This window comes from Ambystoma mexicanum, chromosome 9 (assembly GCF_040938575.1).
Source record: "Ambystoma mexicanum isolate Mex_15411 chromosome 9, UKY_AmexF1_1, whole genome shotgun sequence".
NCBI lineage: Eukaryota > Metazoa > Chordata > Amphibia > Caudata > Ambystomatidae > Ambystoma > Ambystoma mexicanum.
This window is the reverse complement of record NC_090931.1, coordinates 1,552,753,386-1,552,767,070: the sequence shown is the minus strand read 5'-3', so window position 1 is coordinate 1,552,767,070 and position 13,685 is coordinate 1,552,753,386. Positions and strand designations below refer to the sequence as shown.

At 44.9% G+C, this 13,685-nt stretch overlaps 1 protein-coding gene across 1 annotated transcript in view; it reads left to right on the top strand.

The window, feature by feature from the left end:
- Window positions 1–12,131, top strand: part of LOC138489510 (zinc finger protein OZF-like) — a 111,993-nt gene extending 99,862 nt beyond the window's left edge. Inside the window, exon 3 of the mRNA XM_069617252.1 lies at window positions 2,715–12,131. Within this exon, the coding sequence (XP_069473353.1) occupies window positions 2,715–3,433 (719 nt within the window). The 3' untranslated portion in view covers window positions 3,434–12,131. The remainder of the gene's footprint in view (window positions 1–2,714) is intronic.
- The last annotated feature ends 1,554 nt before the right edge of the window (window positions 12,132–13,685 follow it).

Genomic DNA, 13,685 nt, shown 5'->3' with positions numbered 1-13,685 from the left:
TCCCAGCAGAACATGCGAGCCTCACTCCTTCCCAGCAGCACATGTGAGCCTCACTCCTTCCCAGCAGCACATGTGCCAGAATGCACTGGCCTCACTCCCAGCAGAACATGCGAGCCTCACTCCTTCCCAGCAGCACATGCGAGCCTCACTCCTTCCCAGCAGCACATGTGCCAGAATGCACTGGCCTCACTCCCAGCATAACATGCGAGCCTCACTCCTTCCCAGCAGAACATGCGAGCCTCACTCCTTTGCAGCAGCACATGCGAGCCTCACTCCTTCCCAGCAGCACATGCGAGCCTCACTCCTTCCCAGCAGCACGTGTGCCAGAATGCACTGGCCTCACTCCCAGCAGAACATGCGAGCCTCACTCCTTCCCAGTAGCACATGTGCTGCCTCACTCCTTCCCAGCAGAACATGTGCTGCCTCACTCCTTCCCAGCAGAACACGTGAGCCTCACTCCTTCCCAGTAGCACATGCGGGCCTCACTCCTTCCCAGCAGCACATGCGAGCCTCACTCCTTCCCAGCAGCACATGTGCCAGAATGCACTGGCCTCACTCCCAGCAGAACATGCAAGTCTCACTCCTTCCCAGCAGCACATGCGAGCCTCCCTCCCAGCAGCACATGTGCTGCCTCACTCCTTCCCAGTAGCACATGTGCTGCCTCACTCCTTCCCAGTAGCAAATGTGCCAGAATGCACTGGCCTCACTCCCAGCAGAACATATGCTGCCTCACTCCTTCCCAGTAGCACATGTGCTGCCTCACTCCTTCCCAGCAGAACATGTGCTGCCTCACTCCTTCCCAGCAGAACATGCGAGCCTCACTCCTTCCCAGTAGCACATGCGAGCCTCACTCCTTCCCAGCAGCACATGCGAGCCTCACTCCTTCCCAGCAGCACATGTGCTGCCTCACTCCTTTCCAGTAGCACATGTGGTGCCTCACTCCTTCCCAGCAGAACATGCGAGCCTCACTCCTTCCCAGTAGCACATGTGCTGCCTCACTCCTTCCCAGTAGCACATGTGCTGCCTCACTCCTTCCCAGTAGCACATGTGCTGCCTCACTCCTTCCCAGCAGCACATGCGAGCCTCACTCCTTCCCAGTAGCACATGTGCTGCCTCACTCCTTCCCAGCAGAACATGCGAGCCTCACTCCTTCCCAGTAGCACATGTTGAGCCTCACTCCTTCCCAGTAGCACATGTGCTGCCTCACTCCTTCCCAGTAGCACATGTGCTGCCTCACTCCTTCCCAGTAGCACATGCGAGCCTCACTCCTTCCCAGCAGCACATGTGCTGCCTCACTCCTTTCCAGTAGCACATGTGGTGCCTCACTCCTTCCCAGCAGAACATGCGAGCCTCACTCCTTCCCAGTAGCACATGTGCTGCCTCACTCCTTCCCAGTAGCACATGTGCTGCCTCACTCCTTCCCAGTAGCACATGTGCTGCCTCACTCCTTCCCAGCAGCACATGCGAGCCTCACTCCTTCCCAGTAGCACATGTGCTGCCTCACTCCTTCCCAGCAGAACATGTTGAGCCTCACTCCTTCCCAGTAGCACATGTGCTGCCTCACTCCTTCCCAGTAGCACATGTGCTGCCTCACTCCTTCCCAGTAGCACATGTGCTGCCTCACTCCTTCCCAGCAGAACATGTGAGCCTCACTCCTTCCCAGTAGCACATGTGCTGCCTCACTCCTTCCCAGTAGCACATGTGCTGCCTCACTCCTTCCCAGCAGAACATGCGAGCCTCACTCCTTCCCAGTAGCACATGTGCTGCCTCACTCCTTCCCAGTAGCACATGTGCTCCCTAATTCCCACAATACTACATGTGCCACCTGGCTTTAACGCTGCCTGGCAACTACACGTTTTAATGTCATATATTTGACCAATTTCAGTGTATGCAAACACACATGTGCAAAGATGCTCCTTTCGCCGTTCTTTGTGTTTGTCTTCTGGGACCTGTGCTGCTGAATTCATAATGGCGGGGAAATGAAAAGAGCGAGCGCCAGAATGGGAAGGAAAAAAAAAACAGGACTTGGTGAGAATCTCTGCAATGCCATGGAGCAAATCATCGCCCTGTGCTGAAACACCATGTGGAGTTTATATGAAATATGTTTTAAAGTCTCCTGTTGTTAAAGTCTTTTAATGTCACACTTTATTTCTCTCATAATTAATAAACCTTATTCAGAACGGACTTGATGGGTGTGCATCTTCTGAGCCCCCTCTGCTCACATGTGAGAGCACACAGGGTAGTACGTCTTCTTCCCCAAAAAATCTTTGACAGAATTGTAACTTCCACATTTCATTAAGAGTATTTTCTTCAATTTATTTTGTAAAATAAAGCGAATTCTGCATCAAATAATGGCAGGTGCACCAAACTCTCACAGCGTCACCCCACAATGCAATGCGGTGTAGAGCAGGGAATGGAATGATTGCATTGGGCCTTTGCCTGCAGAATGCACCCAGAGAGTACGGTTTCTCTGTTATTATTTCCTGTTGTTGGAAGGCTTGCATCTCTGTAAGATTAGTACAATATCCTTTAGGTTTAAATATTGCTTTTTTCACTCGCAAATCTCATTTCGGTAGACATGTAAACAAACAGATTTCCAAAAGCTCACACAGTACGTTATTAAGAAACTGGAAACTTAATTCACAGCTGTATTATAGGTCTATTGAAGTTTATGGTGAATGAAAATAATACCTGTAATCTGCTTCTTTCTACAGAAAATGAGGCCATTCCCAAAACCAAGACCCTGCAAGTCAACCCTAAAAGATGTACATACTGCGATCAGGGCTTCACCCAACACTCCCAACTCAAGAAGCATTTGAAGACGCACACAAAGGAGAAACCATTTACATGCAGTGCATGTGAGAAGAGCTTCTGTTACAAACATAGCCTAGACAGGCACAAGAAATCCCACACAGGCGAGAGACCTTTCCAGTGTACGGAGTGTGAGAAAAGCTTCACTCACAAGTCCTCTCTCTTGAGACATCAAAAGGTCCATTCTGGGGAGAAGCCCTATGAATGCACAGGGTGCGATAAAAAATTTAATGACTCCTCATCTCTGAGCAGACATCGGAGGATCCATACTGGCGAGAAGCCCTATGAATGCACAGAGTGCAGGAAAAGATTCAGTCAATCCTACGATCTGATATGCCATCGGAGAATCCATACTGGGGAGAAGCCCTACGGTTGCTCAGAGTGCAGGAAAAGCTTCACTGACTCGTCATCTTTGAGCAGCCATCGGAGGACACATACAGGGGAGAAACCCTATGGGTGTTCAGAATGCGAAATGCACTTCATTTCATTATCAGCACTGAAGCGACATCAGAGGTCCCACACAGGAGAAAGACCGTACCAGTGTACAGAGTGTGGGAACAGATTCATTCAAAGGTCGCATCTGTACAACCACCGAAAGACCCACGCTGGGAAGAATACTTAGGCGTACATGGGGTGTGGTGAGCACATTTATCTGGCAACAAACCTGAGAGGGCAGGAGGGCAGGAGATGCCATCTGAGGTGGTTTATTTATCTGCCACACGCCAAAATCCTGTAGGCATCCAGGCGTGCATCAACACAATGACATTTCAGAGGATAGGACATAACCCATGGTTGCTTTGAGACAGTTGCATGTGTTCTGATCAGTCATGAATGTGAACATACCGCGGGGATGTTCGTGCTGTGATGTTTGCCCCCAGTATACCTGGTGTATCGCCCTACAACAGCTGAGTGAAATAGAATCCAGTGCCTTTAGATCTGTATGATTGCAATCTGCACTGGACACAGAAAGGTTACAAGGAACCGACATGTTTCTACATACAGCGCACACCATTACCTCAGCGTGCCTTTCATCAGGTTCCCTTCTATCATTGAATGCACACAAACATGAATAAAACAAGGAGATAGTAACCACGGGAAGAAAAAGAAAAGAAAGAGAAGGGATACATATGGTAGAAAGAAAATCAATCTTATTAAAAGGTACCCACTGAGAAGACTACAAAACTAAATTCACGTATTTCAGAAAATACAAAGGACTAATACAGACGCGGCGCAATGAAGATCAAGAATGAACACAAGAACTGAATGTGGTCATGACCACATCGGGTCAGGGCGGCGGGAAATGCACAGGCTAATGCGTCTGTGCAGATTCTGCGGTGGCCTCAGACGTTGTGTCTCGATATGGTATGATATGGCATTTATAATGCACCTATACACTAGTGTTTTGAGGCGCGACGAGGCAAGGGAGGGGGAAAGGGGGAAAACAGATAACGATCCTACTAGTCCAGGTGTCATTCAGATCGCGCAAGTGCATGGGAAGGGGGAAAGGGAAAAGTGTGAGGGGGAAGAGAGAGGGGAAAGTGCAGTATATGGGATAGTAGGATAAACAAGAATAAATAAAACGGCCAGTTGGTGGCAAGTGCAAGGTAAGTGCAGGTAGGGGGACTGTAGGGATACAGAAATAGTCTCCAGGGGCAGGGGTTGCCAGGGAGGCAGTGCAGGTGAGCAACTGGGGGGTCCTGGGCCCGAGAGCAGAAAGGGTGGCCATGTAACCAGTGCAGTTTCAGCCAGGAAATCAGCAGGGGAGAGGAGGAGGGAAAGCAGAAGCAAAGAGGAAGGTTTTGAGGTGCTTCCGGAACCGGAGATGGTTCTCCTCAAGTTTCAGGGAGGCAGGAAGGCTGTTCCAGAGAGAGGCCCCTGCCGAAGAGAGAGATCTAGTGCAGAGATTTCAGTCCTGGAGAGATACGATCCCTGGGCTTGAGGCCAATGACAAGTCTCACAGTCCTGTTCTGGATAAGTTGCACAGGGCGGAGAGTAGAGGCAGGCAGATTTAGATAGAGGCTGTTACAATAGTCCAGCCTAGAGAGAACCAGGGCTCTAGAGACAGTGAGCTTCAGGGGGAAGGAGAGGAAAGGAAGAATACCTCTGAGAAAGTGCAGATGGTAGTGAGACTTCTTAGAGACGTCAGAGATGTGAGGAGAGAAGGAGAGTGTGGAGTCGAAGATGACCCAGAGGTTTTTTATGAGTACATGTGAATCACCAGGCCCTGGAGACAAACGACTGTGTAAACATGTATGCAGTAGAAGAGTTCCTAGTTATCGCTCTGTCCTCCCCTTGGAAAGAGTGCGATGAGATTATGAAATCCCTGGAGCTACCATTGTGTGGGATTATGTGCAGACCCGAGGTGGTGGGGAAACATTGCAGGCTGCTTCAGATCCCCTATGCCTCATGTTGAAATGCCAGGAACAGGTGAAATGCTGCCTGATAGCGAGGATGACAAAGTTACAACAGGGCTGTGTTACATCACAATGAAGCACCAGGAGCAGTAACTAGAGATGAGGGGGCGGTCAGCTGGGAGTGTCATTGTGGAAGAAGAACTCCTTCTGAGCCCTGTTCTGAATCCCATGCCAGTGGGTGCGACTCTAATGTGGACCAATAGGAAGTCCCAGAGCCTGAGGGCACAGACTGAGAATGACTCTTTCCTGTTTTATTCTTTTTATTGCAGCTAAAAGCTGACCTGGTCCTAGTTTCTTGTGGAGTGTTGTATGCCATAGGTGGTGATCTTGTTGGCTGGGTAGGAGGTAGCATGCAAAGTGATTTGTAAGCTGTGCAGCTAGTTTTGAAGGTGATCTGTGCTTGTATTGGCAGCCGTTGTGGTTTGAGGAGTGTGGGCATAATGTGATCACGTGTGCAGTGTCATTTGATGATGTGTATAGTTTCCAATCGTCCAACCTCCCACTTGCGCCAATAACCATAGTAATTCAACAGTTCAACTTCCTGATTGTTAACTAAATATTATTTATTTAAAGCACGTTGTGCTTGGTACAGCCGACACGTGTTTGAACCTTTCACAGGTTTACATCAGGACTAATTCTTCTTATTATTGTTTGTAAGATAGTATTTTAATGTTCATATTCCATTGCATCCTCTTTTCAAGGAGGTTTCTGTGCTCCACATTCATCATTCTTGGGATAAATTTGTCCCATCTTTCATGCATTTAAAAGGTGTTTTACATTGATTTGGTTTCTATCACAAAACTGTGTCGAGACGTTTTGATGGAGTAGAGGAATCTCTTCCGCGGCGATCCGCATGGCTGCTAATGATGCAACACCACCCTTTGAGTACTTGGAAACTAGAGAAAGTTGGGACAAGAGAGGCTTTCCAGAAATGCAAATCTGCCACTTTCCTTTTTGTTCGATGCAAGAGATAATCGCGGTTATATCGGGGTTATCAGGGTTTGCCAAAAACAAAAAGCACTGAAAAAGCTATTTGGAGGGAAAAAGTATAAGAAAGTATGAGGCTGGAGGTGGGGCGAGACCACCATGTGAGGTTGGGAGGGGTCAGAGACAGAGGGTTGGGGTACTGATAAAACTATGTCCAAGAAGGCCCAAAAATGTTTAATACAGGGAATTCACTAGAGCCAGGTCAGTGGGACGAATCCTCCCAAGCATGAAAGTGGTTTCTCTAAGCCTCCCTATGTGTCATGACACAGAGAGACCTGTTACACTTCTGGAGCCAGTGACTATAAGAAGGGGCACCCCAGGTGTAAGGGTAAGACCTTAGGGGTCCACTCTGCAAGTCTGACCTTCCCTTTAGATTCCTTCCCCACAGGTGAAGAGTCTGAAGGTAGATACGATTATTTGGAAAATAGTAGTGCTGGAGCCTCTGTTCCCATCCCAGACCTGCCCCTTAGTCATGTGTTGTCTGAGGATAGTCTTCAGGTAGCAGGTGTAAGTACCTCTACTGTTAGGAACACTGGGCCCAGTCCTACTGAAGTAGCTTCCTCCATGGTAAACCCCCAGAGCTTTGCCAGAAGTCCTGTGGGGGATACCCAGTAGACTGGTAGGTCCGCTCTCAATGTTCCAGTAGCACCTGTCAGTAGAGCTGTGAGTAGTGAACTGGTCAGGGCATCTGTCAATATTAGGGGGGGGCTGTTCCTAGAAGAGTTCTGGGTGAGATCATTCTTAGGTCCTGATGGACACTCACCAGACCCTTCAAACACTTGGTCTCAGAAACAGGCTGCCTTAGCCAAGCCTAAGGGAAAGCCTAGGCCTAAGGGGCAACCCATGGCCAGAGGAGTCAGAAGAAGAGGCAGATGGAAAGAGAATATTCCCCCTGTCCTCCCTACAACATCTGTTGAGGTAGTTGGTAGAGTCCCTATTCCAGGTTTGAAAGAAAGACTCCCAGAAAATCTTGGATCCTATAGGACCCCTGAGCTACCTAGCATGCTGGTAGAGGAGATCCCCAGGGGAGAGAGGAGTATGGCCCAACAGAAACGAAAACCATGCTATGGAGAAAGGCCTGCTTTCATTGGGAAAACGCCCCTCCTGAGAAACAAAGAATCGAACACGAAAATGGGGTACTAAAAGGTAAGCCCACTTAGCCCACCAGAGCAAACCTTGAGAGGTTGGAGGTTGCTCAGGTTGTGCGGCCCTTCCTCCTACAGTTGGTGTGTGACATTCCCCTTGTGATGCATCCTAGTGTCAGGATATCACCTGTGTGGTCTAACACACATCATTCCTGCTGGCGCATGATGGGGGTCCCAGAGGAAAACCAATGTAGGAGTCTCACTCTCTGTCACCACGTTGACAGAAGTTAGAGAGGAGTTCAATTACTCCAGAGTTCACTTTCAGGAGTGAACTCCTTGCTACCAGAGGCAAGGCCTAATTGCATTAGCCCTTTGACTCTGGAGGCCTCGGGCAATAGGTTACAATTGGTGATTGCTGATTACAATCCCATATGTCGTTGTGCCAACCCACAGAGAATGTGTGCCAAGCCAGTCATTGATACCTTACTAAATGGCAGTCCTAGAGGTAGCTCCTCTGCTGTGGTCAGTTGTGGTCAGACCAAGTGGAAGGATGGTGACGTGCCCTGTCAAGTGTCACTGAACTTTCACTCACAGGAAGACGGCCTGAGAGCAAGACTTGTCAAAGATCTCTTACGTTTGATTGGAGCCTTCAGTGATCCCCAAAGAAGGGGGTGGGACCTTCTTCTGTCAAACTCACTTTGTAAATCCCTGAACACAAGTAAGTGGTCTGGGCCTTGCCATGCTACACAGCTTGGCAAGTAGGCATTGGTGGACCTGGAAAAGTTACCATAAGGTTTCCTATGAATTGTGTGGAGGATTCCATCTTGAGAGATAGCGTTGGAACCCTGCTTATGGTTACAGGAAGGGAGCCAGATATATCTGTGTGTCTCCCTGCCCTGTGCCAAAACAGCCCTTCTAATGGCTCCAGTGAGGATGACTAGTGTCTCCTCACCTGACCCCACATCAGCAAGATGAGCTCATTCTCCCTCCTTGTCACTGAGACCCCTGATAACAGGTTGGTGTAAACAAGGGGTGTTTAAGCCCTCTGTCATGGGCCCAGTTCTGAGCGATGGTGTGAGATGCACCCTGTGTTGGAACAAGGGGTGTTTAAGCCCTCTGTCATGGGCCCAGTTCTGAGCGATGGTGTGAGATGCACCCTGTGTTGGAACAAGGGGTGTTTAAGCACTCTGCCGTGGGCCCAGTTCTGATGTTCTGGAGGGACATACAGGCACAGCCAGTGTGGGATTCTGGATGGACACTAGAGCTCTGTGTTCTGTCCCCAAGACAGATACACACTCCCCACTAAGAGGTAACACCTTGGTGGATCAGCTCTGTACTGAAAGGTACAGTAGCCTTTTTGATGTTTCTGCAGGGTATGGAAACATATGCCTGGCAGTCTATGCTAAGGAGGAGACAGCAGTTCCGGCCATTTCAGCTCCTTACTTCAGTGTATGGACTTCTGGATTGGTGGCTGCAACGGGCACCTGTCTAGTGAGATTAGACCCTGTTCTGAATGCACATCTGAATGATGTGGCACATTATTTTTTTTAAGTTAATTGATTTTTGTTGAAAGTTAAGAATAATTAGACAGTTCAGCAAGTTGCATGAAAAGTGAGGTACATCATAGCTATGGTAGGTGATGCTGTAGTTAACTACATGCAATATAATATGTAATAAATGTCATAATAATATGAAGTAAAATCATAGCATGGTTCGGGACATACAGGGGAGGACGGATAGGAAACATTAAGGGAAGAATAGGGAGAGGGCAGAGCAATACATGCAATGAAAGGAGCATTCTATGTTAGGTAATCATTAAAGGCATTCCATTTGTTATGAAACTTAGTAGAGTTTTTGTTGATAAGGCATACATTTGATCAATTCTGTGAAAAGAGCAAACAGAGTTCCACCATAAATTCTAAGTTAATTTTCAAGCATTTTTCCAATTAGACACAATGGGCCTCATTACAATAGTAGCGGTAAGGCAACAGCGGTGCCGGTAGTGCTACTGGCGCCGTTGTTACCATGCCGCCACATTTCGAGTTCTGCTTGCGGATGCCGCTCTGCAGACCAGGCGTGCAGACCAGGCGTGCAGAGCGGCACCCGCGAGCAGTACAGGACGGTAGCTACGGTACCGTTATGAACGGTACCGCTGCTACCATCCTCCCCTTTCCCATTGAGCCCTATGGGGGCTCAAATGGGAATGGGGACTTACCGGTTCTGGGTCCTGCAAAAGGGAAATTACTGGGCCCGCCGAGGTCGGAATGGCCCGGTAATTCCCATTTCACGGGACCCGGAGCCAGACCCAAGTTTGGGGGTAGCCATGCCCTTAGTAAGGGCATGGCTACCTCCAAACTTGTAATGAGGCCCAATGAGATAGAAGGCAATATATACCAGAAAATGTAATAAATCAGACGAAGTAATATGTGACATATAGGGATTTGCTACAGCTCCAATCATGACATTACATAATGTGAGAGGCTCCTGAAATGAAAACATTTTTTGTAAGCATTTCCATATGAGTCCAAAATGTAAAAACAAAATTACAGTTAAAGAATGAATGAATGAAATCTGCAGGAGAAGACTGGCAGTACCAGCATACACTTTGCCTGGAGTTAGACATGTTGGCAACCCTTTGTGGTGTAAGATAGGCTCCATTTGCAGCAACAGAAGTGGAAAAGCATTGCAGACATATCTTTGTCCACATTTCTTGAGTGATTTGTAAGTTCCAATCAGATTCCCACAGGGTATAGAGTTTGATGGTAGCATCAGTGGGCTGATTGAGAATGGAATAGAATTTGGATGCTTTGGTGGAGTGAGAGTACAAAATGTGTTCTAAATATTTTGAGGTGTATAATGAGAAATAGCTTTAGCAATACGTTTAGTGAAACGGGAATACGTTTTTAAAATCTGATTCATTAAAATTGAAGCAAGTACAGAGGTCTTGGAAAGGTATGGGAACACTATTCTTAAATAAATGTGAGACTAGCAACATTTCAGCTGAGTACCATTTATGTAGGCTGTCATATTTGAGTTTATGAGAAAAGGCTTTATTAAACCACAAGAAGGCACTGTAGATATCCTGGATATGATCACTTATTGTAATTAAGGAATTCCATCCTTTTTTGAAGGAGTATAGAAGGGGAGTGTTTTTGATTCCAGGCCATGAGGATGTTTTGAGAAAGTGAGTAAAGGACAAAAGAGTAATGAGTTTTGATTCCAAAATAATCCATGAGGGGTTATTAATACATTGGGGTTCAGAAGTTAAACATAAGGTAATTTGTTGTAGTAAAAAGGATTTCTTGTATTTAAGGAAGTCTGGAAAATTCACTGCACCGTTTACTGGATTTCAACTTATTGAGAGCAATTTTGGCAGATTTATCTTTCCACAGGAATTGAACTAGAATTGTGTCTATTTTTCTAAAGAGTGAATTTGGGAGTAGTACTGGTGTCATAGAGAGATAATAGAGAATAATGGGCCCAAGAGTCATTTTAATAGAGCCTAGTCTGCCCCACCAAGAGAGGAACATTGGAGACCAGTGATTAATGGATGAGTTAATTTGATCAATAATCATATTCTGGGTTAGGTTTAGGATCGACTCGAGGTCATTAGCGATAGGGATCCATTGGTATTAAACAGATGAAGTACACCATTTCATTCCAAAAAGAGGTGTGTTCGCTAATGTACATGAATTTGTAATGGGCAACATTTCTGATTTGTCATAGTTTAATTTATATCCAGAGACACAGGCAAATTGATCCATAGAAGACATAAGTGCTGGGAGAGAAGAGTTGGGATCTGACACGTAAAGTAGAATATCATCCGCATAAGCAATGAACTTAAAAGTAAATCTTTAATTGTGATACCTTTAATGCTATCATTGACGGAGATACTTTGGAGTAGGGGACAGTGGATAGCCCTCTCTAGTGCCTCCTGAGATGGGTAAAGCTTTAGTAAATGTGTTATTAATGTACATTCTGATTGAGGGAGATGAGTATTTAAGTGACACTCATTTGATAAAGGTAGGGCTGAACGCGTGCCATAAGAGCGATTGAAAAAGTAAGGGTCAAGAGACTCTATCAAAAGCTTGTTCAGCATCTAGAGCAAGGAGGAGAAGAGGATCAGTAGAATCTTGCGTATATGTATAAGAGTATTGAAAAGAATTCTTGTATTGAAGGAGGCAAACCTTCCTTTAATGAAGCCTGTTTGATTGACGTTAATTAGTTTATGCATAATACTGTCCAGACGGCAGGCAATTATCTTGGCTAAGATTTTTAACTCTAAATTAATTAGTGTGATGGGATGGTAATTTTTAACTAAAGAGGGGTCTTTGTCTGGTTTGGGAAATAAAATAAGAAGTGCTTCTCTAAAAGATCCCGTGCTAGAACCCGAGGCAAGAAAATGATTGTACAGTTTGAGAAGTTTAGGAGGTAGTAGGGATGAAAAATAATTATACAATTCTATAGGAAAACCATCTGGTCCAGGGGCTTTACGGATTTTAAGATCCAAAATAGCTTTTTGTATTTCTTTCAATGAAATTGGGTTATAAAGGAATGAAATGTCTATTGGATGTTTAGTGATCTTTTTATTAGAGCTGAGATATTTAAGAATATTATTGTTAAAAATGGTTTGATCTGCAGAGTAAAGTTGGGAGTAAAACTCAAGAAAAGCATCATAAATTTGTTGCAAATTAGAAACTCTGATATTTTGTTGGTTAACTACTGAAGTTATGACATTTTTTTTCTTTTTAGATAAGTGGCTAATAATTTACCCAATTTATTGGATCTGCCATACAATGTAGCTTTGGATCTTAATAAAGAGGAGCAGGCGTTATTTGTGCTGTATTTGTTGAATTCTGTACATTTTGCAAGAAGGGATTTGAAGGAGTCCTCTGTGGTATTATTGAAGTACGCCTGTTCTAATGACTTGATGGAGCAAATAAGGTCTTGGGAGAACTTTTCATTTTGTTTTTCTTAAAGGATGTATAGAGTATAATTAATCCACGCAATGTGGCTTTAAAGGCACCCCAATTCTTATGTATAGATGTATCAAGGGGATTATTAAGGGTCAATAATTTTGTAATAAAGATATTCATTTGTTGGATAAAATCTGGGTCATCCAGTAACAAATAATTAAATATCCATCTGGATGAATAGAAAGCCAAGGGATCCCGTTCCAGGACAGTAAACACAGGGGCATGATCAGAAATAATAATGGGGCCAATTTCAGAATGAAGAATGTTGGCTGCAAGAGGTGAGTTTATAGATATATGATCTATTCTTGAAAATGATTTGTGTGGGGTATCAACAAGGGCGTGATCTTCTATAAAACTGAGGAATTGTTTGTGTGTTTTCGTATTGATACATTTGGATTTGGATTTACGGTCTAAGGTAAAATCACAAATTTGGTTGCAATCTGTGCAAATAATGAGACAGTCAGAATTTTTGCTGAAAATAGTGTGTTTTAAATGGTTTCAAAAAGGTGGGTCAGGAGTATTGGGGCCATAGATATTAAGAATTGTGACCGCTACCTTGTTGATAATGGAAACAATAATAGACCATCGTCCTGAGGAATCATGTTGCTCATCAATTAACTGAAAGATGTTTTTTAATGTATAAGGATACTAACTCCAACCTGCCTGTCCCAAAGTTTAATCATTTTATTATTTTCTTCTATCAAATTTAGGTGTGTTTCCTGAATACATGCAATGTCAGGGTTACTTTTTCATACATGGGTAAGGATTCATTGTCTAATAGGGTTGGTAAGCCCTTTAACATTCCAAGATAAGACTTTAATACTCATAGCTACAAAGCTATGTAGTGATATTAAAAAAGGACATAAAAAGAGAAATGATAAAATGAAATAGAAAAAATAAGGAAATAACGATTGGAGTCAGTTTGTATAGATTAGTTGTTAGCTCCTCTGACATAACAATATATTCGATATAATACATATGAAAGGAGGGTAAGTAAAACGCATGAGGAGAGGTAACAACCAGAACAAAAAAATATTTGATTCTAAAAATGGTAACAACCGTACAACAGAACATAAAGAAATAAGTGATCCTGAATTTGAAATGCAAACCAAACAGGAATCTGTTAGGAGCTGCCGTAGGAGGTAGAAAGACGACACACATTGCATTAATGAGGCGGACGAAGTAAAATCTATATGTATGACAAGATGGGCTAATTAGTAATAAGTAAATACGAACAACATCTGGGCAAAGATAAACCAGGAGTAGTGAATGGAGGAATTAAACCTTCATAAAGTTGGACCGACTTCTAACCCACTATGTTTAATCAGGGACCTGAATTTATCCCTTTGTTTTTCGTGGTTGTCAAACACCTTGGCAGATGGGTTAAGTTCAGATCTATTCCTGGAGTGGAA